Below are 25,042 nucleotides of genomic sequence, written 5' to 3'. Positions count from 1 at the left end.
TGAAACAATAAGAAACAATTTTAAAATCGGAATTTGCAAGTATGAATGTGTATACTTTTGTCAAAGTATCGATTGCGGATGTAAACTTTCTGTGACGTCACGCCATCTTTTCTGAAATCTCCTATACTGCTAATTTTATAAGGGCAGTATTCTTATAAATTGCATGAATGCATTATTAATATTTAGTGAGTGCTGGAAAAGTTAGCTCTGAACGACGGACGAAAGATTTCTGACAGATTGTCGTCGTCAGAATGGAGAGGAGACATGGTATGGTTATTCGTTCCATGTAAAAGTATGTCCATTCCCCTTCCGGTCCTACCACTGTAGTTGTCGTTGTTAAAATTCGAATGGACCGAAATGTCCTAGCTTGTGTGAGTTTGGGTCGAAGTTTCCTGATATCCGACACGAAAATTAGACAGTTAACAAAGAGATCCGGTTTACTTTCCCTTTGTAAACAGGCTTGAACGTCACCTATTTAAACTCACCTATTTATCGAAGCGCACACAGAACAGTGTACGATCGGTATTGGAAAACAATGTAGAACTCATCCAATATGTTCAGGGGAAAAGGAAAGTCGAAAAGTTCACAGCACAATGAAGGTGGTCGTGAATCCGGGAAAATGGTAACAGTTAGGCTAAGTTGGCAGGTGATCTATCACAGGGGTTTGTAATAATAACTTAATGAAAACAAATTACTCCAGAGTCTGGATCAATATAAATTATGTATTTAATGTAATAATATAAATGATATTTATTTTTAATCAGGATTATTTTCATGTTCATTTAGGTTATCCTCCAAGGATTTACTGTGTAACGTTAAGTCTCACTTATAGATCCTTGGATTATCATTACAAACCCCTGTGGTAATTTATAAGAATACGCCTTCAGAGTAATTTAAAAGTAGGTTTCGCCCAATGATATATAAAGACTACGAAATTGACATAGATAATATGACTGAAGACAAGGCCTTAAAGGGCACAGTCAGATGTTTCAGTAACCATTAATTATGCACTGTTAAAAAGTTCAATTTATGGAAATAACGGTGAAAAATTTTCTGTTTATTTTTCCTATTCATATATATTCACACTCTATCCTTTTACCAAAACTCCCATTTAAGAAGGAAATCCACATTAAGAGAAGGAAGAAATTTTATTTCCGTAATAGATATTCCGCCCTTGGTCAGCTGATCATATTGGAAGATGGTCTATCACTTGAACGCTTGCAAATATAGAGCAATAGCACTGAGCTTCTGTCAGATGAAGATTACGTTCGTCGGATCATAAAAGCGTTTGAAACGCTTTATTATATAATGAGCTCACTTTAAAGCATTGCATTCACGCTGATGGGGATTTACAGTGGATAAAATCATGGCAGCTGCAAACTGAAGCTGTCAGTGTGTAGTATTAATTTTTGAAAATTGAGTTTTTGGCGAGGTAATCACCTCGCCTTTGTGATCGTGGTTGCAAAATTATCTTTCGGTCAGTTTCCTCAATATGATTGGCTAAAAACTTGCTCGCAGATACTAGCGCTCCTAACGGCAGTGTATTCAACAACTTTGATTTTACCGGGAATTTTAAATAGCAAATTTTGAATATGAAAGTTACTGAAATAAGCGTATCTGTAATGTTGAAATAGGAATAGTAGATTACTGCTTTCATATCCTTACATATACATTATCCAAATGATCTTAGGTTGGAAAATTTTCTCTTGAATTGTTTACTATGTATCTAGACTTTTCGTCCCGACAATGTTGTTTACAATGAATGAAGACGTTTCGTCCCGAAAATGCTTCGCTTCGCCCCACGCGTTTAATCCCTACTAGTGACAATTATTCCGCAACGGAAAAATGAAATCAATATTTCACCTCAAACATCAAAATTGTTACAATAATGATTTTTGTACTTTGAATCATATTAGTTCGGGAGCAAATAAGTTTCATGACGAAATAGAGATTTGTTTATCACGGCTGCGTTATGCCACATGTACGTGTAAATCCACAATGGAAGAAAGACAACTCTAACAAAATATAGGATAAACTTTGTCTACTGATCAAATAGCGCGTGACAGACGACGAACATTTTCTAAATGTACAATGTGGCGTAATCTTCCAACTTACGGCAGTTAATAAGGTATGAATATTTACTACATCCATAATTATCGATAATTTTATAAGCACATGTATACATTATCAGATTTTATATTATATGTACATGTTAAAGCACGTTTAGAGGTTGCCACTAAACCATACTTTTAAAAAACATTTTAGCCTCTTTCATCACATGTAGGCCTTCAGAAGCTTGACGTTCTGATAATATATATAGCGTATTCAGTAAACTACGTAATTAACAAAGTAAATTTTTGGTCCGAATGACAAAAATCATACATAAAATATTCGTATAACTCGAAGTAAGATTTTTTTGGACTACTACATTTGTAGATCGATGAAAATACTGATTTCTTTTTCATAACTCTACCATAGAACGGCACTGAAAAAGCTGTTTCAATCTACTACAAACATGGAGAAAACTGTTAAATGTTTAGAAATTATCCTGAGTTGTATTTTATCAACAATCGTCAGAGATTAGCAATTAAAACTTACATAAACATATACCCGACTCTCACTTGCGTTGTACATGTGTGATCACTCGAGCGGGACTATTCTCTACCACCTGGCACAGTCTTACAAACGCATTTACACAAAAGCCTACACAATCACTGTTTTTATTGCGATTACATCTTTGAGTATGAACAATATTAGTTCTTTGAATTTTTTACTCGGCAAAATAGACTTTACGCCTTTCATATTCAGCAACCGCCAGTTTTTTAATAATTTATCACCGTGCCCATGCACACATCGGCGTATACTTATACTTCTTTGTGCACATTATCAGATACATTATATGACAACTGCTATATTACAATCTATTTATGAAGGACAAAACTCTAAAGAACAGGAGTATTAAAGAACAACAGGACATAAATTTCAATAAAATTAACTCTAAACTGGTATTGCTATTTATAAAAAAAAATGTTTAATTATATGATATTAGCCTTTTCAGTAATTACTCTGTTAATACATTTATTGTTTCCTTATGTTATACAGAATGTCTACATGCAAGTATCATTTCAATTGGAACCATTCCAGGAGAAAAAATGTGTGAACAAAATGAAAGAAATAATTTTCAACTGTGGTAGCTTAATACTGTAATAGTTTTTGATCTGAAAATAATTACTATCATCATATTCAAATTCCATATATATAATACATTTAATGTTGTAAACATTTTTGATCCAAATAATTACCATTACTATTATAACACAATGTGACATTAGTTGTTAATATTTTTAGAAAACATATTTAGAATATCGTTAATAATACACTAATCATCATCTTCGGCACAATTTATTCAAAATAAATTAAATATTAATTTGCATAACACAGGTTGCCTTATGTTTTCCCTCCTTGACTATCAATCTTCTATGATCACTCTGAAAGTGGTGATTTTACCCTTTTTCAATTACATCCAATGCAATAAGACATACTAAATTTATTTTAACGCTGTAAGGCAATTCTGCAAGATCAGCTTACATTGTTTATTTACCTTGAACATATACATGCACAGCATGGTACCTTATTTATATCTCCTTTCCTATTTTCAATCTTCCTTGGTGACTTGGAATCTTATCTGGCGGAAAAAGAATGTTAATTGTCTGACAACTATTGACAAATTACTTATAGATAATATTGAAAAGTATCCTAAACTTTTTATCATTATATGCCGATAACACTGTTCTACAACAAATGTTTAAACGGATTTGAACAATATTGCATTACATAGAAATTATAATCTAAAGTCAGAAAGACAAAAGTTGTAGTATTCTCGAAACGTAAATTGGCCAAACAACACCAGTTCACGTTATGGGACATACAATTATTTTGATAAGAAGGGTATACATATCTAGGTATATTTTTTAACATCAATGGTAGCGTTTTTAAAGAAAAGGAAAAAACTGCTGAACAAACAATTAAATCCGTGTTTGCTATTTTTAAGAAACAAAGGAATGTATCTCTTCTTGTTGATTTTAATCTGAAAATATTTTAGTCACTTGTAGTGCCAGATTTGTTATACTCATCAGAAGTATGGGGATTTGAAAATATAAATATTGTAGAAAAATTCTTTTGTAATTTCCTCAAGTTAAGAAAATGTATAAAACAATTCATGGTCTATGGCGAGCTAACAAGATACCCAAATGATATTGAAATTAAATGTAGAATGATTACTTTTTGGCATAACTACATAACATCAAATAAATTATCAAGTAATATTTATAAATTAATGTATACTTAACATGAAAATGGACCAGACGGTTTTTTTTAAATAGCTGTTAGATATTTTATCCAGAGCTAGTTTAAATCATGTTGGGATATCAATCAACTTGCTGTTTTACAAAAGAATAATTACAAAAACTTGTTAAAAGTAGACCAATTGACCAATTTATTCAGAAATGGTATGACTGTATTGATAAGTCTTCTAGAGGATTGACATATTCTGTATTTAAGACATTTTGGCATAGAAAAATATGCCTCTTGTCTGTCTCTGCTGCAAAACAATACATGTTAACTGATACTGTGGTCCTAGGAACTTGATGAGAATAGCAATTCAGAATGGATATTTTAATTGACATCAAATTAACAAGGAAAAGGTTAAAGATGCTATAAAATCATTTGGCATATCTAACATCATAGGAAATATTAGATTGGGCTCCCAAGAGTTTAGTATGTGTTTCTTATTTAACACCTTGGTGTCCAAGGAATCCTCCAAAGTCCAAACTGGAAGGAACACTAGCAAAATTTATTTCTTATTGTCCAAAAAACAGTGTTGACTTTATAAATATATTCCTCCAATCATCGAGACCGAGCCATTTAGTACTTTCAGTACTTTGATCTCTTATATTTTCATGTATGTGTTACCTTAGAAGTGCTTCGCACTTTAATCTTCAGACCATTTCCAATGCATACAGCGAACAATACGGGTGGTCAGTTGCCTAGCTCGACCAGGAAAATACTAAGTCAAGCTTTACATAGAACATGACATATTTTTGACCGCATTAACAAATAGCAGTGATAGTTTGCCACTTCATGTTTAATTTAATCCACTAGCCGAATGCCCTATCTGGTCACCGATGATCAAGTCTGTTCAATACCAGTTACAAATTAAAATTCTACTACCCTGACACTAGTGACTAGAAATCAAAAATAGCAAAATATGTTTTTAGGTGAAAACAAAATAAATATGATATGTTATACAATTTCTATTTGTTTTAGCCAAATTCAGAAATTGTCATTGATGGATTGAATCAAGAGGCCCATTTTGAGGTATGCTTCCTTGGTGTTGTTCAAGACATCAATATGGGAACATCTCGAAAACGAGACAAAGAGGCCCAGTTGGTCGATCAGGTGGAAGAAGCTCAGGTATATTGTTATTATAATTTGTTAATCTCAATTTACAGCTCGTACATTGAACGACATATATAAACATAAAATCAAAAATAAAATTAATTTACATGTACATCTACTGTAGATACTCCAGGGGTTCCGATCACTTACAATCTCTACACTCCTGGACTATCTCATTGTAAAACTGAGGGCAATAGAACAAAACAGGTAATATTGTCATTTGATGGACAACAATTGAGCCATATAAAATACACTTTGGTTGACAGTGTGGCTTTGAAGCAGGGCATCACTCTCTCTCTCTGTAGTCTTCAAAGAAAATTTTTGCAGGCCTGTGATTGGTTCAGATTTGTTCCCCTGAGCTGCCTTCAGTTTTGCTATGGTATAGTCAAGGGGTGTAGAGATTGAAATCGATCGGAACCCCTGGAGTATCGATGATGCTGTACATTATGATTACAGTAATTTAATTATAAGCGTCTCATTCGTCTCATAAGCCAATATCGACAGAGCATCTTTTATCATTTCAGTATACTTTTATTATTATATCAGAGTCCCTTCAAATTTGTATTAACAAGTTTTTCAATAATTTTTTAAATTACAATTTTAAAATCATGAAGGTGAGTTTGTTTAAAATGATAAGAACCACACTATAAAGGAATCAAATGAATGGATCCCTAGCTGTCAAATTTTATTTTCACATTGAACCTCCTTTTTTTAAGATTGTCGGTAAACTGCCTTTATCACCAAGAGATGAAGATAAAGTTAGTATCAGCATATCCAGACATGGTCTTAAAGTTTTGGATTCTACAAAGAAGGTAAGGCAGTCCATGAATATTTATAACATTGAGTTATTCAATTTAGTTCAGCTATTAAGTTTTAATGCATTAAAATTTTTGTTTTTTGTTTAAAGTGAAAACTAGTAAATGTTCTACTGTCAAAAATAAACAATATTGTGATACCTGAAATAACAAGAATTAAATTATAATTAAGAGCTTGATAAGATTTTAAATTAACTTACATTTACTTCTCCTTTATATATTTCACACTATCTGTTGTATCGCCAGGTTCTCCAGCGACACCCTCTGCACATTATCGCCCAGGTAGTACATTATGAGGATGGCTTTGGTAAACCTAACGTGGCCTTTAAGATAGGCCAGCTACAGCACTCTAAGGATACCTGTGTGTACCAGTGTTATGTCTTCCAGTGTCCAAACGAGGTCAGTAGAAAGACACTCGCCATCAAAACTTTTCATATATAACTTGTATCAGCATTAACACTGGCTGAATTGAAAATGATAACGGTATACAGCAAACCAACTTAATTTTGTGTGTTTTTCTGTATGATCCACAAAAATGACAATTCCGTTCTTTGTGTTCTGAGTATTAATATTTGTATTTACATTCCATTTCCCTAAAATAAATTGACAACTTGCACATTGTAGGTTGGTGTCCTGTAAATATTAGTTACACGCATTTAACTTATTTTTAGTGAAATATCCTGCAATATCACTACATTGTAAAAATCTCTATGCAATTACTACGTACACCCATAACATGAGAGTCGACTGGTCAGCGGTTATTTTAATCGACACAACGTAACATTTCTCGTCGTGCTATACCTCTGACATTGCTGGAGTTTGCAATCACATGCTAGCCATTCACAGCTTGTCCTCGGTGTGGTGAACAGCTGCAATTTTAATGCCAACAGCAGACAAATTATGCATCTTGTCCCAGATTAAACAAAATATGGTAATACTAAATATTGATTTGTTTTGTCTTTTCTAGGATCAAGCGCAAGCAGTGTGTCAAAGTCTACAGAATATTTTTAATGCAATAACTGTCCATTGAGTCTATTGTCGGGATAGTGTATGATTGTAATGATCCAAGAATTCTCATAAAGAATGGTTTGATGGCATAAGTGATCTAAAATTGGTGCGACAGTTGGACAACACTTTCTTACAGAAACAAACTTATTACAATCAATGAATTATGTCCATAAAGATCATCAAAGAGGCAAAGAAAACATTTATTGTGGAGATATCCTTATACATGGGCGAAGTTGTGTTGAAACCCCTGAAAGTGATCTTATTATTAAGTAGTTGGTCATTATACAGATTTGATCGTTAAAACATGACTTTAAATGTAGTATGTTAATTTCTGTGTGATGTGATATAGGTTCTATCTACAAATGACTCTGTTGATGACTTACAGAAACTTCACTCATTATTTATAGATATATTCTACATATCAGTGAATCAACAGAATCAATAATAACTAAGGCAATCCTATGTGCCCTATACCTGCTGTGGATTGTTACTAGCCATTAATGGTTTTGTGTGCTGTCTTGAGGAAATCTTGAAGTGGGAGAAGTAAGTCTTTCATGAGACCTAGAAGACCTTGTCAAGAATCCTTTTTAAAAGATCTTAGGATCCTGTGTGTCATTGTAGAAAATTGTATGTAAAATATTATCATTATCTGAAAAAGATATTTTGTACACAAACTACTGCTGGACAGTAGATCATCATTGGTTGTGATATGATGTAAATATATAAAATAAAATCCTATTAACAGTTTTACAAGTATTTCTTTGATATATTGACAATACCAGGTTCTTATATACTTCAGAACTTCTTTCTCTATTTCTGTGTATCTGAATGTGACTTTCACAAATACAAAGACCAATTTCTTTCAAAGTATAAACATTCATGGCCATGGAATGTATACCTGTAGTCCATGGATGAAATTAAATTTGTGGAGTAGGTTTCTGATTGTGACAGAATCAAAGTTTCATCAATCTTGTTAGTAAAATCCAGTGCCATATTCTCAATCCGATTCATAGAGGATCTGACAACATCCCACCAGGGGTCATGTTTTAGTGACCTTTATACTCACTGTCACTTTTGATTATCAGTTTAGATGTCATTTCGTCACAGCATGCATATACATGTAGCTATGTTGTGGTGTACTCTTGGGCGAAATGAATACACAGAGTAAAAGGATTTTGACAGTACATGCTTACTATTCTGTCCCCATCAAGAATTTGGAAGAAACAATTTGATTGGTTAATTTGAAAGGTCATAACAATGTGACTTTTAGGGATATGTTGTCAGATCCTTTATAATAATTGAGTAAGAATAAGGATCTGAATTTTAATCTAGAGAAATGATAGTTGACCAGACACTGGAAACCACTCAAGATAGCTGACCAGACACTGGAAACCTCTAAAGATAGCTGACCAGACACTGGAAACCACTCAAGATAGCTGACCAGACACTGGAAACCACTCAAGATAGCTGACCAGACACTGGAAACCACTCAAGATAGCTGACCAGACATTGGAAACCATTCGAGATAGCTGACCAGACACTGAAAACCACTCAAGATAGCTGACCAGACACTGGAAACCACTAAAGATAGCTGACCAGACACTGGAAACCACTCAGGATAGCTGACCAGACACTGGAAACCACTCAAGATAGCTGACCAGACAATGGAAACCAATTAACAAGAGATCCCAGAGGGATCTTGGCGCCCACCAAAGAATGATCTATATCTGACAATGGAAAGATGGATTTTTTCTCTACTTTTTAAACTTTTCAAACATACTACATATAGAATTTGAGACAGATCGCTTCAGTACCTTTTGAGAAATAGCGGTAACAAACTTCAACTATCAAAATCCAAGATGACTCCTTGGCGGCCATCTTGTTGATCAATCGATCCCAAATCACAATATGCACAACTAGGGCTCTAGGGGAACCTACATGTGAAATCTGAGAAAGATCTATTCAATACTTTCTGAGAAATAGTGATAACAAACTTTGAATATCAAAATCCAAGATGACTCCTTGGCGGCCATCTTGTTGAACGATCGGTCTCAAATCACAATATGCACAACTAGGGCCCTAAGGGAACCTACATATGAATTTTGAGACAGATCCATTCAGTACTTTCTGAGAAATAGCGATAACAAACTCAAAGATGGCTGCCTGGTGGCCATCTTGTTGACCGATCGGTCCCAAAATGCAATATGCACAACAAAGTCCCTAGGGGAACCTACATATGAAATTTGAGAAAGATCCCTTCAGTACTATCTGAGAATTAGCGATAACAAACTTTAACTATCAAAATCCAAGATGGCGGCCTGGCGGACATCTTGTTCACCAATTGGTCCAAAAATGCAATATGCACAACTAGGGCCCTAGGGGAACCTACATATTATATTTGAGAAAGATCCCTTCAGCACTTTTTGAGAAATAGGGATATCAAACCTTAACTATCAAAAGCCAAGATGGCTGCCTGGCGCCATCTTGTTTTTCCTATCAGCCTCAAAATCTGTATGGCACACCAAGGGACCAAGGGTACCCCCCATGTGAAGATTGAACAAAATCCCTTCAGTAGTTCTCAAGAAATATCGATAACAAACTTCAACTGCCAAAATCAAAGATGGCTGCCTGGCGGCCATCTTGTTTTTCCGATCAGCCTCAAAATCTGTATGGCACAACTAGGGACCAAGGGTAACATCCATGTGAAGTTGGAACAAAATCCCTTCAGTAGTTCTCAAGAAATATCGATAACAAACTTCAACTGCCAATATCAAAGATGGCTGCCTGGCGGCCATCTTGTTTTTCCGATCAGCCACAAAATCTGTATGGCACAAATATGGATCAAGGGGACCCTCCATGTGAAGTTTGAACAAAATCCCTGCGGTAGTTTTTAAGAAATAGTGATAAAAAGCATTGTTTACGGACGGACCACGGACCACGGACCACAGACGCAGGGCGATTTGAATAGCCCACCATCTGATGATGGTGGGCTAAAAATAGCTAACCAGACAATGGAAACCACTCAAAATCTGGATACACAATGGATAATAATTTGGATATTTAACCCAAATTAAAAGTGACATTCATTTGAAGGAATAATACAAAAAGGAAAATGTGTGTATGAAGTGTTTATTTTGACACTATAGTGTAATACATGTACATATTTTACATTATATACTGTATCTATAATGCCATCGTGATTTCTGGTTTCTTTATCATTGAGGTTTGAGATCAGTTTTATGCTACATGAGAAAAGTATACCAGGGTACATCATAAACTATTATGTACAAATAATGAAGTGTAGAAAGATAAATATATATAATGGTACATGTACTGAGATGTTTGTCAAAACTACAACAGGTATACTCTCTTTAAGTTATACAATATTGCTATATGTTTACATCAGATAAATATTATTAAGATACAATTGTACATACACAAGTTGGATTCTGCCAAGGAATGCACTTTTTTTTAATTTAGTAAAATTTACACTCACCTGGTTTGAAATATTGAGCTAAAAGCTAATTAAAATTATTTACAACAAATGACGTTTGCCAAGTAAAAGTCTTGAGCACTAATTAAAAATTGCTTAATTGAAAATAAGAAGGCACCTAAGTTTTAGCTCATTGTATTCCAGGTAGTGAAAATATAACTATATATAGTACTACATTTACATGCATAAGCCTTAGAATAAGATTTGATTTCTTCAAGTATGCAAGACAATTGCATTGAATTATGGCCATGAATAACATCAACACTTGATTTGTACAAAGTAAATCATTGAATGTTGTATACCAAGCGTTCAAAGCAATGCTTATTTGTATAAAAATATGAAGGTTAATTTTACATCAACAAGCCACGCATCCTTGATATTCAGTAGAATCACAAATCTGATAATCCTTAAAGTATCAAGGACGCTTAAACAAGATCTATTTATAAATGTATACAATGTATAATAACACTTAACAAAAACATGACAAGCAAGTTAACATCAAGACAAGTTGGCCTAAGGAAGCCTGAAAACTTTCATTATTCAAAGTACATGTATGTAAATGATGGGCTGAATCTTCATGTAATTTCTTGTCAGATATATACGACAGTAAATGTATCCATAGTTATCAATTTTAAAAAATATTTGGAAGATGCCGCAATACATTCTGTTGCTATGCACATATTTGCTGATGTTGCTTCATCCTCGATACTCCAGGGGTTCTGACCACATACATCTCTACACCCCTGGAATACCTCAAAGTAAAATTGAAGGCAGCTCAGGGGAATAAATCTGAACCAATCACAGGCCTACAAAATCTTCTTTGAAGACTACAGAGAGAGCGACGCCCAACTTTAAAGCTCAGGGTACCATTTTACAACTCTTTTGATGTACATCAAAGTAATGAATTACCTGTTCTGTTGCCTCCAGTTTATCTATGAGATAGTCCAGTGGTGTAGAGAATGTAAGTGATCGGAACCCCTGGGGTATAGAGGATGGTGTTACAGTTGTTTGATGAATGAGAAAGTACTGTATGTCTTACATTATCAATTCATATATGAAGTATGTTCTATGTTCTGTAAAACCTATAAAATGCACCAGAGGTTTTTTATTGTCATTCATAGATAAGCAGCCATAAATCAAAATGCATTTTAGAAATATAACTTGATAACATACGATTATTTTACAATACTGTTACTATTACCACAAAAGTAGAGAACAAAATCATAATTGTATTTACAGCCGTTAATTTGTTAGCTTTACATTGTCACATATACACAACCATAAGCTAATTTTATCCTTAGCTATTGACTAAGTCAATAAGTTAATACAAAACAATTCACAGCTATCTGGGACACAACAAAATTCAGCTTTATCTTTATCAAAGCTACGATCATAATCCATTACAAATTTCATTTAATTTAAGAATGTTTAAACATTAGCAGTAAACGAAAAAGATAAATATACATGTATTACTACGGAATATGGTAAAGTTTCTCCACTTAGCATAACATGAAAGAAATCATGATCCAAAGAAAGTATCACACAGGTGTTTTAAAAAATTGTAGCATTTTAAATTACAATTTTTTCTCTCAAGGCTGCAACCATCTTGTTTTCATATTGAGTCACAACCAGGAACCATTTTGAATCTTCTTCAAAAATTAGATAATGAATTAAAAGAACTTCAGTCTTATCTTTAAAGGGACAATTCAGTCTAAGAGAACATTAAAATTTGTATATATATCAAATAAAACCAGTTCTAATGGAAGTTAGATCAGTCGGTTTTACTGTGATATGCCTGAAAAGCCCATGGTGGTGACATGCGTGTGAAATGTTCAAACTTGCTCGCTGTCCGCCATTACACACTGTGGTCGGGCTTCTTGTATGCCGAACCCTGTCCCTTGCTCGTAAAGTAATGCAACTTTTGGCTAGAACTGCTCAAATCGCTCTGACAGTAGTGTGTTTACCTTATTAGGTGAATTGTCTTGCCTAAAAATCATTTTTTATCACCTTCTCAGTGGTTATGTAGGTCATTTGTTTAACGTGTGTTACTTTGGCTCGGGTATGGATACAGCGTACATATTGTACCTGCTTAATCGTATTGATCAACGATTTGATATTTCAACGATATTAAGTAAAATACTTAACGATGTCACGGAATTTGTCAATGTTTTATGTTATATGTTTCATAAGAAATGTAGAGCAATACATTTATGCTATATTTTGCTTCTTGGTTATGTAAAAGAATTTGCCTGAGTGAATTGTCTCTTTGAAGATGTGCCAGAGCATACAGAGCTGACAGAGCATATAGGATACCAATCATTTAATCAATGACTGATGTTTGTGTATATATGTGTCTAATTAGCAAAAAAAAATCAAAAATATTTATTTTGCTTTTGGTACTTCAGAACTTCATTCCATATCGGGCAAAGTGATATTTGCTCCGAAATGGAATAGGTACATGTGTGTTTGCGAGTACGAGGCGTGGCTATATCACACCTGGCAATCGGTCAAACTTTTCATTGATGGTAATGGTGTAAAGTAGGTAACTTTTGTAACTGAGAAAAACACTAATTTGTCTGCTCCTGTTTTTAATAGAAAAAATAAGAAATGCACCAGGCATGTTAATATATTACAGTTCAGCCTAAAATGACACCAGTGTATGTGATTATTTACACACTTGGCAATGTGTAATAAAAAAAAATACATAAACCATTTTTAAACTGGGGAAAATGTTTAAAAAATGACTGATAATGAAAAGTAGACATTGTTAATAATTTTTTTTTCAAATTTGATTAGCCAACATAAGATACAAATACACAGTTCAATGTCCTAAGTCACATCACATCCATCCACCCATAATATTAACGAAACTTCCAACAAGTCACACAATTCCAGATCAGATGTCGCACAAAGATTAAATGAATATGAAGCAGGATCACAGATTTTTGTTCTTGATATGATAAAATTGTGTAGCAGCATTCCTCTTTGTATGCACCATATAGACCATCTGCTATTTTAGAGCCCCTCACAGGTCCATAACATCTCCCATTCCCATTGGTCAACAGTGACAAGTTGATCCACACTGTTCTGAAGACATTGAAATGATCTCCTGGACTTAGGAAAACAACAGCTCTCACAGCTACCTCCCTCTTGTATTTATAGTTCTCTAGTTCAGGTAACTATTGCTCACATTACCCATACTAGCATCTATTTGTTGGAATTGCGTCGAAATTTTGTCTAAAATGTCATCAATTTGACTTCCATCAGAGGACACATCACTCACTGATCTCCTGAAGAAAAGAAAAAAGCTTTTTTGATTAAACTAGAAAAAGAAGATAACAAACAAAGGTACAAAGTCCTAAGTTTAAAGTCAATTCTGTCAATAAAGGACACCAACGGGACATAGCCAACATGTCCTTTATACAAAGATATTTACATGTCACTTCTACTATATAAACTAACCAAGGCAAAGTGAAGTATATGACGGCAAAACTGACACCCAAAACGTGACCATTATTTCGTCACTAATGTTGACGTGGTGACGTCAACTGATCACTGTCAAAATGGCTGTTCCATCGCTGGCACGCATTATGAAGAATGTCTGCAAAACTCTGGCATTTATATAGACTATAGATGCCATAAAAAGATAGTTTAATGCTTAAGTGTTCATTATACAAAGGTAAATTACGTTGTATATTACACCAAATAGGGTTGATGTGTCTGTCCTGTATAGACAAGTGTTCTTTATATAGAGGTGTCCTTTATAGCAGGTTTGACTGCATCATTCCAAATGGTCCAGATAATGAGCTATATGCATATATTGCACACTACTCTACCAATAGATTCAAGATTTTTATTGAATTGGTAGTAAGTAAATGAAGCCATAAAATTTAGAAGATATCAGAAACAAACCTGTAGTTTCCAGGGAAACTGTTCCGACTGGACAAGGTGCCGTCTTCAGGTTCCTTAACATCATGTTTTTTAAGGAAGTCAGCAAAATAACGATAGTCCTTCTCAGGAATGAAAGGGCAGAGTCCTATGGAAAATTAAAGAGATTATTAAGTTAAGCATGAGTTGTAATTAAGCTGGTCATTAAGTCATGCCACCCGATTTTCCCTGTTACCAATCATTTACGTTACACTGGATTAAACAAACTTAGAACATGTAGAAGGAAATCAAAAGATGCACATATTAAATATTATTTAAATTTTGCATTACCAGGGAAAGATTTTGGGATTCATGTAATTTATTATTTTTAAAAGCTTCGGTTTGAAAGTCTAAGGTGAACATGCTGTCCTGGCATATTAATGCATAAAATTGTGCTCATTTATCATGGCCTGGTTAAAATAGCTATCAAATTTTCTATCAGATAGAAAAAAATTATAAATTTTGTATTATTCAATGATTCCTTTAATGTAACTTGCAATACCTCTTGAAATAGATATTAAAGTGGAGAAACAAATTTTAAAATTTCATCCAACACTTAGTCTAACACAATGGTACCTGGTACATGATGATTTTGATAACAAGAATTCCACAGAAAGGTTACCTCCGAGTAAATTTTTCCGTTGAGGACCATACAATTTGAAAACTCTGTCACAAAAATCTGGAAATGGCATTTGGGAATTGGGGTCGTGAAGTGTTTTGAGCAAGTCTGCAAATGTTGTCAATTCTGTATAGTTGAATTGATGTGGCAGCTACAAACAAATTTTTGTTTATTACAATCTCAAAACATTTTAAATCAACAGCTTAATATTCATCATAACACAATTTCAACACAATTTCAATTAAACTATCAATGACCAACAGTTGAATAATCAATTGCCATTTTGTACTGATTCTCAGCTCTGTAAACTAACTTACTTTTGCATCTGAATAAATTTCACTTAAAAGGTGCTGGTGGCTAGAATTCAAGAAAACTCATCTCAACAGTTTATCAACTACAAGTCAAATAACAGCTTTTAATGTAAATCATGAAAATAAATGGCAGTAAAAAACTTGTTAACAGGAAAACGCAAAATTAAGATGCCACAAAAAATAGTGGTAAGCTGGTTTACAGTACCATCTGAACTGCTTAACTATGTAAAGTAAACACTCACCTCCTCCAGGTAAACATTCACTAACTTAGTGCCACTGATGCTAGTATCACTCTTGCCAGATGTGCTAGGTGTCCGGATCTTAGGGTCGTTTATACTCGGAGGGTAAATGCGTTCTTGTGATCTTGAAAAACTGTAACCATATCAACAGATAACATAAACTCCATTTGATATTCAATGTAATTATTTATAAGGCTATTCAAAATATTCATTAAGATTTTTTTCAAGATAAGGGAGAGATTGTAAATTCTCATAACATGTAAAGTCTTATTTTCTTATGTGAGCTTCTATATAACCATTTATTTTCATGGGTCAAAACTTTCGCAATTTTGACTAAATGAGAAGAAACATGCAAAATTTTAATAAATCAAAAATACCTATACACTTACCAGGTAACTTAATATTTCACAGATAAATTTTTTGCAGCCATATGTATTATACATTTTTTTACAGACTGTTCAGTATTTATAAAGATACAACGTACAACAATCAGTTCGTCGCTAAGTTTGTTATTTACTGTCAGACAGAAATAGGATTCCAGCAAAAATTAAAACACAATTAATCTTTATCATTAATTTCAATCTGATGCATCGAATGCTTGCGATTCAAATTCACTGGATAGAATATGTACACGAACATGTAAAAAAAAAAAAAAAAAAAGAAGAAGAAAAAAGAGTTTAAGAATTAAATTCAATGTAAAAACTATTGCTGCATAATCAATTATTGTGCAAATAGTGCATATCAGTTTATATATTTTCTTCTATTTATGATAATGTTATAATCTGTTATTAGGCTTATATATAGCTACAAAACTGTTACATGTAAATTACATATATAATATGGGAGTGCAAATTGTATAGAAAACAATAAAATTGTTTCTATATACATATCTCACTTGTTTGCAAAAGTGTCATTATATATAAATTGTGATTAAAACAGCAAAATTTACCCATAAACCATTTGTTTAACAATCAAATACTACTCATAATAGATTAGCCTACATGATGAAAAGGGGAGATGTGCCTTATTTTTTGTATACTAAATACACAATGTAGTAGACTAGTACAAGATACAACTGTATCTAATATACGTATATATAGAATCTAATCAAAAGGTTTTTCATAGGGACTTGAAATTCTGTATAGCTGGTTATTTTCATGTGTCAAGACTTTCACAATTTGGTTTAAAGTGTTTATATGATTCATCCATATCTTGATAGCCATAATTCACGGATCAAATCTTCACTTCCATAGCGATGACCTGTGAAATTATGAAATTCTCCTCCCCACAAAAATAACCAGCTACCGGTACACTGTATTCCCAAATGGAATAGACAAAGATACTCCAAACAACTGGGCAATGAAAACCTGTCATGTCTCTGTGAGTTATTTCATCTATAATATGCAGAAATATTATCATAATGTTTTTTAGTAATGTTTAATTGACCCATTACCATGGTAATTTTCTTTGCCAAGTGCATTTGTGCATTAGACTAATTGTGCTATCAGACATATGAATCCACTTTTGAAGTTGATACTGAAGTTAAATCCCACCAATTATACGATTCAGCTCATACTGTACGCCTTTTGACTTTATTTGAATCAAAATCATTGTTTGTCCATAATATACAAACCTTTTACAATATTGTTCAATGATAGGGGTGGGATAAAATGATTCAGGATTGTAAGTCCGATAAAAGGACGTTATTGTAAAAATTTGTATCACCACCATATAAAGCAAATCAAACCCTACTTACAACATACATGAACAATATTCATTGCTTGCTTCAAAGAGGAAGACATTTACAGCAATGCAGCCAAATTGAATGAATTTTTTATGTAATGATGTTTACAATTGACAAAAGGCGACTACAATATGTCTCTATGGACCATGGTGACCTAACCAAACGTACAAACCTTTGTTCCCAGGGTAAGTTTGGGCTGTAAAGGCAAATTTGTATTGTTATCCTATCGGAAAAAAGTACATTTATATAAGAAACATGAAATACAGTAAGCACCTGACAGGTTGCATCACCTGGGTTTTGAACTTGATAATATGTTGGAACACCTTAATCACCCGACAATCGCAGCGCTGCTCTTTATCTACTTGCTACCTGTTATTACTCTACATGAGAGAAAGGTTTCAGGAAGTGTTATACCACATATAAGAATGAGACTAATATACCCTGTATACGTGTACAATGATATCCATATCATGTGGTACCTTGCCCTCCACTTTGAGACATTGTATTACACTGTATTTATACTCTAAAGACCGTAGAGAGGCTGAGCCCCTCGCTCCTGTCCATTATTGACCGGGAAAGAATTTCAAGCTTTTGACCTTTAGTAGATAATTGTGTATACTTACAATGAAGGTCCTTCTTGAGTTGAGGATGTAATTGTGGAACCTGCAAGTTGATAATTTAAAAGTTCAGTATCAAAAAAGGTTTCATCTGTCTTTGGATTGATTTCTTTTGATAAATGAATTTGCTAGTATATCTGATGAAATAGTCAAATTGTTTATTGTTTTGCTGTCACACCCGACGAATTGACAGTAATTCAAGTTTTGTTAGCACATGTATAGAGATCAATTTTTACAATACAATGTAAATTTGCTTGTATTACTGTGGCTTTGACATGTTTGCTTCTTTTGCTCACATACCTGAAGAGTGGACAGAATTTCCATCATTCGCAATAGCATCTTCTAACAAACGTATCGTAAAGTCTGTGTATACCACTTGGAAACATTTCTCAACCACCGCACAAATAACCTGGGCTTGACCCTGATAAAGACAAATACAAAACCATGGATGGGATAGGGCTAAATAATTATTATGATCGATGTTTAAGTTCCTACCAAATATAGAAGAGATACATGCTATAGACATTGTTTTCAGACTACTAATTCATTAATTATGCTTCAATTTTCTCCTTAATCATAATATCATATTCGACCCAATAAGCATCCCTGTCCCTATACTGATAAGTATCCTTCCCCTTTTTGATGGTTCAATTTCACTCATATAATTACCCATAACTCGAATTAAATGCAGACTGAAACGAAGAAAACTGTGTTGGTTTCTCTAATATCATTTTTTTTTTTTTGCATGTAACACTCCATCTATTTTTAAGTGTCCTGGATGCTTATTGGGTTGAATTTAACAGTGATTCCACCAGTCTCACCTGATTACTACAGTACATCACACCAAGATCACAATTCTCTGGATTTCCTAAAATATAAAGACAAATCACAATGATAAGTGAAAATAATAACAGTCATCAAGATTACTTTATTATCTTATTATATATCTTAAAATAAACTATAAGCTTAACACGACCAAACAATTTGTTTTAGTTTCTGCAATATTTTAATCAAAATCAAATGAACCCTATACTTGATTTACACTTTACATATATCTCACTTGTTATACAGTGCTGTGGTTTCAATATCAGGCGGTACCCGTTACTTTTTGCTGGTTAAACCTGGCTGTGGTACTGCCTGATAGTGATTTGGGCTAAATTACATAAGATAACATACACATACTTGCCAACCTTTCAAAATTCTCATGGGGGATAAAGTGTGTGACCGACATTTTCCAGCTGAAACACATGTCGCACGCTGTACAAATTTATCATTAAATCAAGGGGAGATCATCCTGACTTTTGAACACAACTGATTCACATCACAGAAAATGATGGAACAACTCAAGAGTAAAAACTGCAAAATACTGGTAATCATTTTGCTTTAATTCAAAATCAAATTTGTTTCTGTTAAACCATGCATTTACTATCTATAAGCAACCCATGGTCCCCATTAGGTAATCAGCAAGTCGGTATTGGAGAATTCAGTTGTAATCGCCATTGTTTATGAAAATTCCTCCATCTTAATCACTGTTTGTGCGGTTATCTTCAAAGTACTTGAATAGGAAGCCATAAACATAACCATGCCTGACCTTCCCCTCAACAGCTGACAACTTTGCCTTACTGATATCCAAGTCTTGTTGGATTAAAAGTAATGTGTTTATTAGCAGGGGTAGTGTCATACCTACAGTCAATGAAGGGTCAAGTATCGTTAGGGTCCAGTGAACAGGTCATTAGCAGACAACTAACTGTACAAGTGCTTAGCGGACAAGTATTATCTCCAACTCTGCCGGGATAAAATTTAAGGGTTTCCATACAGGGTTTTGATAATTGGTCTTTCAAAATCGGAAAATAACTGTCTTTTTTGAACAATACATGATTTATACTGAATCAGGAAAGTTGGCAAGTATATGCATACAGATAGTATAGAAAAGTACCCCTTTAAAATGTAATGGCACTGCCTCCCCTGAAAGATATGAAACCCCTGAACAGTGTATATTTGCTATGTACAGCAATGATTTTACTTACCATGTTTGATAGACAATATGTGAACACGATCATCCTGTATGTAACAGATTGCTGCTATTTCATGAATCGGAATCCGAAGAATCACCTACAAATTTTTGAAAATTTCAGTGTAATGTTTTATTCTCTAGAACAAAATGCAGTAATTTCAACTTATCTTACAATGTTTGTTTTCTTACAATTGCGTTTAAGGATGTACTCCTCTGAGAAGTCAAAATTTTCTTGTATTAAACTTTTTTTCTTATATAGATTTTTGGAAAGAGGAGTTCATACCATGAAAGAAAATGAAAGAAAAAACATATGTCCCTGTGCTTGTTTTTGAGCTACTGTCACTCAAAGATACCAAGTTGACAAAATATTGGATTTTATGGGAATTTTGCTGTTTTGACCATATACAAAAGATATTAAAGCCATAATTTCCTAATGAGGTGTTTGATATGTATTTATGTTTGTAGAATTTATTTTCCAGTAGTCTTCTTTAAAAATATACCAGTTTTGTTCAAAAAGACTAATATTTTTTCTCAGAATAACAAGATATGCTACCCCTACCCCTTAATTTTGAGCTACAAAATGCACCATTTTCAGCCATTTTTGCCAAATCTAACCCTTAATAGGAAAAGGTCTGGTATCAAACTTTTGTTAATATTTTGCATATCAATTGAAAAAAGGTTGTTCTTTCAGAATCAGGCAGAAAAATGGGGGGTCCGTGTGCTTACTTTTTTGCCCCACTTGAATATTTTTTATTTTTTTTAGTATTTTAGATTAAAAATTAAAAATGCTCAAAGTACCATTAAATGTAAAAATAAAGTGAAAAAAGTGAATCATTTCATACATTAATGCTCAAAATTTTAATTATCACGAACCAAGTAAAGATTTACAGCAAAAATTAGCTCAATACAGCTAAAAATGCTGGTGCAGTGATGATTTAAGTAAAAACATTTTCAGTAAAAAATGGTAAAACTGTGGCTCTACTTTATGCGAAAAAAGACACAATTTCAAAATGGCAGCCAAATGGGCCATTTCTTAAAATCTCCGTATAAAAAAATCTGCTAAAGTTAGAACTGTAATTTTTTGACAAAATTTGCAACTGCCAACTTGCTACAGATATTGATAAATTGCATTTGAAAATCTCGTAACTTCTTTGATCTTTGTCGAAACGAGACTTCAATGGGACTGAAACCTCAGAAGAATACATCCTTAAACATGCCTGAGCACATATTTAAAATGCCATAAAAAGCTAATGCATCTGTGGTCCTTGTCCTAATTTTGTGTTTGGGGGTGTTAACTTGCTTCACAAAACCATCTTGGAATTTCTTACAATAATATGCTTGGAAAAGAACAAAATACCTCCTCATCAGCTTTCTTCACCAGTTTGATGTTGCTTTTACTGAGACTGAGGATAACTTCAACCTCAAACTTGGGCTGCAGAGGGATCCTGCCTTGTTTCTACAACAGAATTGTCATGACATCAGGACAACTATTCTCAGTTATGATATTAGAATAATTACTGGGATAAATGTTTCAGAATTGTGAATCATTTTTAGATGAAGACCTACTTGTATTTCCAGAATATTTTATTTTCTTATTTTTTCATAACATTCTGATGATTTAGATTTCTTTTAAGAGTACAAAACACATTGTTGATCTAATGTTACCTTTTACATATCTATTTGTTCACTTTTTGACAACTTAAAATTTTTTGGGGAATGATCTTATTTTTTATCAACTGTTATGAAAAAAACAATTTGAAAAGTACAGAATTTTGCTTGCCAAACTTGTGTTAATATGATACTCTCTTTTACACCGAGAGAAAAGGGAAAGTACTGAAACTGTAGATTTTAGTAGGATGGAAAAAGAACTTCCAAAACAATAAATGTAAGATTTATGTAATGATATTGTTATAACACTACAACCAGTGAAAATTGTATGTTCAGCCTGAAGAAAATGTTTAGAAATAAATGTAAGCCAAGCACATTTTCTTCATGTGTCCTGACTAATTATATCTGTAATGGAATAATTGAGATTCTTGTTAAATATCTCATTATTCCCATATGGATAAAGAAACAAAGCTGTGATAACTGAATAAAGACTGTATATTGTGTCACCTTTCCGGCATCAATAATCCTCAACACTTCTGTCCTGTTTGTGATATCTACCTCCACCGGAACCCCTGGTATCACTCCAGCAAACTGTAACAAATGCCTCAATCATGTTAACACAGGTTTTAAATTGTTCCTAAACTAGAAAAACTGACGTCTATCAGTAAACTGAATGATACAACCCGTATGCAGCAGATGATGATCCCTTCAAAATTTGATCAGTGCGCTGTGTTTATGTCGTTTTTATTTGATTTGAAAAGGACCCCATTAAGGAGCACCCTACATAAATCCTGCATGATAACCAGATATTAAAAGTTCCAAATTTCAAAGAATCTTTGGGTATCAATTTTCATTGAAACATGAGGATTTTAAAATTTTGTCACCTTCATGGCGTCCACTGTAGTAATTTTTTTATTAATATATCAGGAAATTCAATTTCCTACAGTAAATGGCAGGTTTTGTGTATTTTAGATTGATACTCATCATCATCTTACCCGCACATTAAATTCCATATAGTCGTTCTGTGTGAAATCTGATAAAAATGATGATGGGTAGTCTGGTGGATTCATTGGCTGACTCACTCCTCGTCGTCCAGGATCCTGTCGAGGTAATCGATTGTCTCGAGGTCTGGCTCCAAACTTATCACTTCTCTGAAACATTACTAAAGTCATCAATTCCGTATTAATAACATGCTTGTTTTATTTGTTTATAACAAGGTTTTAAGTATACATTGTAGTGACTATATCACTCAACACTGTTAGATCATTTTTTCTCAAATATCCTTTCACAATTCTGTACATTCAATTAAATCATTTTGAGTGCATTTTGAATATTTGAATAACGTAAAGTTGTACAATTTACTATGAAATAATAAAAACCTAATCCTTGCCTTGTAAATAAATAATCACTTATTTTAACAGTATTAGTTATATGCAGGACAGTCCTGCATTGAGGGATTATTTTGTTATGCAAATACAGGATTCTGTGAAATGAAAATACATGTAGATAAAGTTGTTTTAAAAATTTGTATAAATAAATAGATAGCTATATAACTGGTTTAAAAAAAAGTGCATGAACTTTTGAATTCTAATGTCTCACTTTGTCATAAAATGACAAATGGTACACTGTAAAGCCTTCACATAAATTAGTGTAAAAGTCATGGTTAATTAAGTTTTACCCATGTTCTATTTTAGCCCCTTAATAAGCAAAAGAGGTGATTTTGTTTGTGACGTTTACAAACATTTAAATAATGAAACTTGTTTCCATTTCAGTAATTATGTGGAAAGTTGTATTAGTGAAGTTGCCATGTATTTCAGTAATTATGTGGAAAGTTGTATTAGGGAAGTTGCCATGTAAAAATTATGAAGCCCTTTTTTTATAAAAATGTTTAAAACAACTTATGTGTTTTCATTTCACAGAATCCTGCATTTGCGTAATAAAATTATCCCTCAAATACAGGACTGTTACTGAAATGCTGGACTATCCTGCATATACAGGTTTCCCTAACCTGTTAAAAAGCGCAAATCGAGTTGAGCTAAGGACTGTTACTCAAATTTATATACAGGAGCGTCCCAACTCTGTTTAAATTGAAAAGAAGACCACAAACCAACGATCCCAGCTTATTTCAAAAGATGATTAACGTAATAACTTGACAAGTGATATCTTTTGTTTACTATCTGCAGCGAAACTTGTCAAAACCTTCAAAAATAAAGTTAGACCAGAAACACAGTTGACAGGAATCGGACCCATTAATCATATAGTGAATTCTGCGTATAGATCTAACCTTTCTCTTTTTCGTTAATTCATCTAATGGAAACCAATCGTTGTTGTCCATCTGCATGTCGTTAAATGGTCCTAATCAAACCAATTGCTAACAACAGTTTCTACCGCATCCCGTTTGTCAACATTCCGCAGCCATTTTTCTTTTTCCTAAAACTGACTCCGTGTCACTTAGACGCTTTACTTTTTCCAGCAGTTACCTCCCCTTTAACGTGAAGTAATCACTTTGCCGTTTTCGATTAGGTTGGACCTAGTTCAGCTATACAATCAATAGTTGTTCGTTTATGGACCTGGTTATTTTATATTGGGTTCAGACGAGCCTTGACAAAGCCCTCACAGGCCTGTATCAAAAACTCCACCGCTGACAAATGGTATTTTTTCACTATAAAAAACAGGAGCAGACGATTTAGTATTTTTCTTCAGTTACAAAAGTTACTTTTTTACACCATTACCACCATTGAAAAGTTTGAGCTTCTAATTTTACTTCAAGTTAAAAATATGAAAAATAATTAATTGCATCCCGACAAAATTCCGTGACACTATATCCTATATCATCCTCGATACTCCAGGGGTTCCGATCACTTACGATCTCTACACCCCTGGACTATCTCATAGTGAAATTGAAGGCAGCTCAGCTGAAAATATTTGACCAATCACAGACCAGCAAAGATTTCCTTTGAAGACTACAGAGAGAGCGACGCCCAACTTCAAAGCCACATAGTCAACCACAGTGTACCGTTATACGGTTCTTTTGATGTACATCAAAGGACTAAATTACCTGTTCTGTTCTGTTGCCTCCAGTTTTACGATGAGATAGTCCAGGGGTGTAGAGATCGTAAGTGAGCGGAACCCCTGGAGTATCGAGGATGATCCTATATGGAATGAAGTACTGATTGCGCATGCACCAAAG

At 33.6% G+C, this 25,042-nt stretch overlaps 2 protein-coding genes across 3 annotated transcripts; one reads left to right on the top strand and one right to left on the bottom strand.

Annotated features, from left to right (window-relative positions):
- Positions 1–408: 408 nt before the first annotated feature.
- Positions 409–8,027, top strand: LOC138325703 (integrin beta-1-binding protein 1-like). The gene is made up of 5 exons (XM_069271534.1): positions 409–622; positions 5,326–5,472; positions 6,174–6,269; positions 6,519–6,671; positions 7,240–8,027. The coding sequence occupies exons 1-5, from the start codon at positions 554–556 to the stop codon at positions 7,300–7,302; spliced, it is 528 nt and encodes a 175-aa protein (XP_069127635.1). The 5' UTR covers positions 409–553; the 3' UTR covers positions 7,303–8,027.
- Positions 8,028–10,392: 2,365 nt separating this feature from the next.
- On the bottom strand, positions 10,393–24,278 carry LOC138325702 (cerebral cavernous malformations protein 2 homolog). Of its 2 annotated transcripts, XM_069271532.1 has the most exons (13): positions 24,137–24,278; positions 22,848–23,014; positions 22,360–22,443; positions 21,602–21,700; positions 20,258–20,342; positions 19,052–19,098; positions 18,531–18,651; positions 18,237–18,276; positions 17,786–17,809; positions 15,873–16,002; positions 15,323–15,470; positions 14,686–14,809; positions 10,393–14,063 (listed from the first exon to the last, which is right to left on the bottom strand). In XM_069271532.1, exons 2-13 carry the CDS (start codon positions 23,010–23,012, stop codon positions 13,940–13,942), a joined length of 1,191 nt encoding a protein of 396 aa, XP_069127633.1. In that variant the 5' UTR covers positions 23,013–23,014; positions 24,137–24,278; the 3' UTR covers positions 10,393–13,939. The 2 variants fall into 2 exon arrangements, with proteins under 2 accessions (XP_069127633.1, XP_069127634.1); XM_069271533.1 differs by lacking the exon at positions 17,786–17,809.
- Positions 24,279–25,042: the final 764 nt, after the last annotated feature.

The sequence above is a fragment of the Argopecten irradians genome, chromosome 6 (assembly GCF_041381155.1).
Source record: "Argopecten irradians isolate NY chromosome 6, Ai_NY, whole genome shotgun sequence".
NCBI classification, from domain to species: Eukaryota; Metazoa; Mollusca; class Bivalvia; order Pectinida; family Pectinidae; genus Argopecten; species Argopecten irradians.
This window is presented reverse-complemented; position numbering and strand designations above follow the sequence as displayed.

Excerpts from the sequence above, each read along its gene's own strand:
- LOC138325703 (XM_069271534.1), top strand. The coding sequence starts at position 554 with ATGTTCAGGGGAAAAGGAAAGTCGAAAAGTTCACAGCACAATGAAGGT. Across the intron at positions 623-5,325 it reads GTCGTGAATCCGGGAAAATG|CCAAATTCAGAAATTGTCAT; the intron begins GTAACAGTTAGG and ends TATTTGTTTTAG. Across the intron at positions 6,672-7,239 it reads TCTTCCAGTGTCCAAACGAG|GATCAAGCGCAAGCAGTGTG; the intron begins GTCAGTAGAAAG and ends TGTCTTTTCTAG.
- LOC138325702 (XM_069271532.1), bottom strand. The coding sequence starts at position 23,012 with ATGTTTCAGAGAAGTGATAAGTTTGGAGCCAGACCTCGAGACAATCGA. Across the intron at positions 21,701-22,359 it reads GGATTATTGATGCCGGAAAG|AAACAAGGCAGGATCCCTCT; the intron begins GTGACACAATAT and ends ATTCTGTTGTAG. Across the intron at positions 17,810-18,236 it reads ACTCAAGAAGGACCTTCATT|CCCAAACTTACCCTGGGAAC; the intron begins GTAAGTATACAC and ends TTGCCTTTACAG.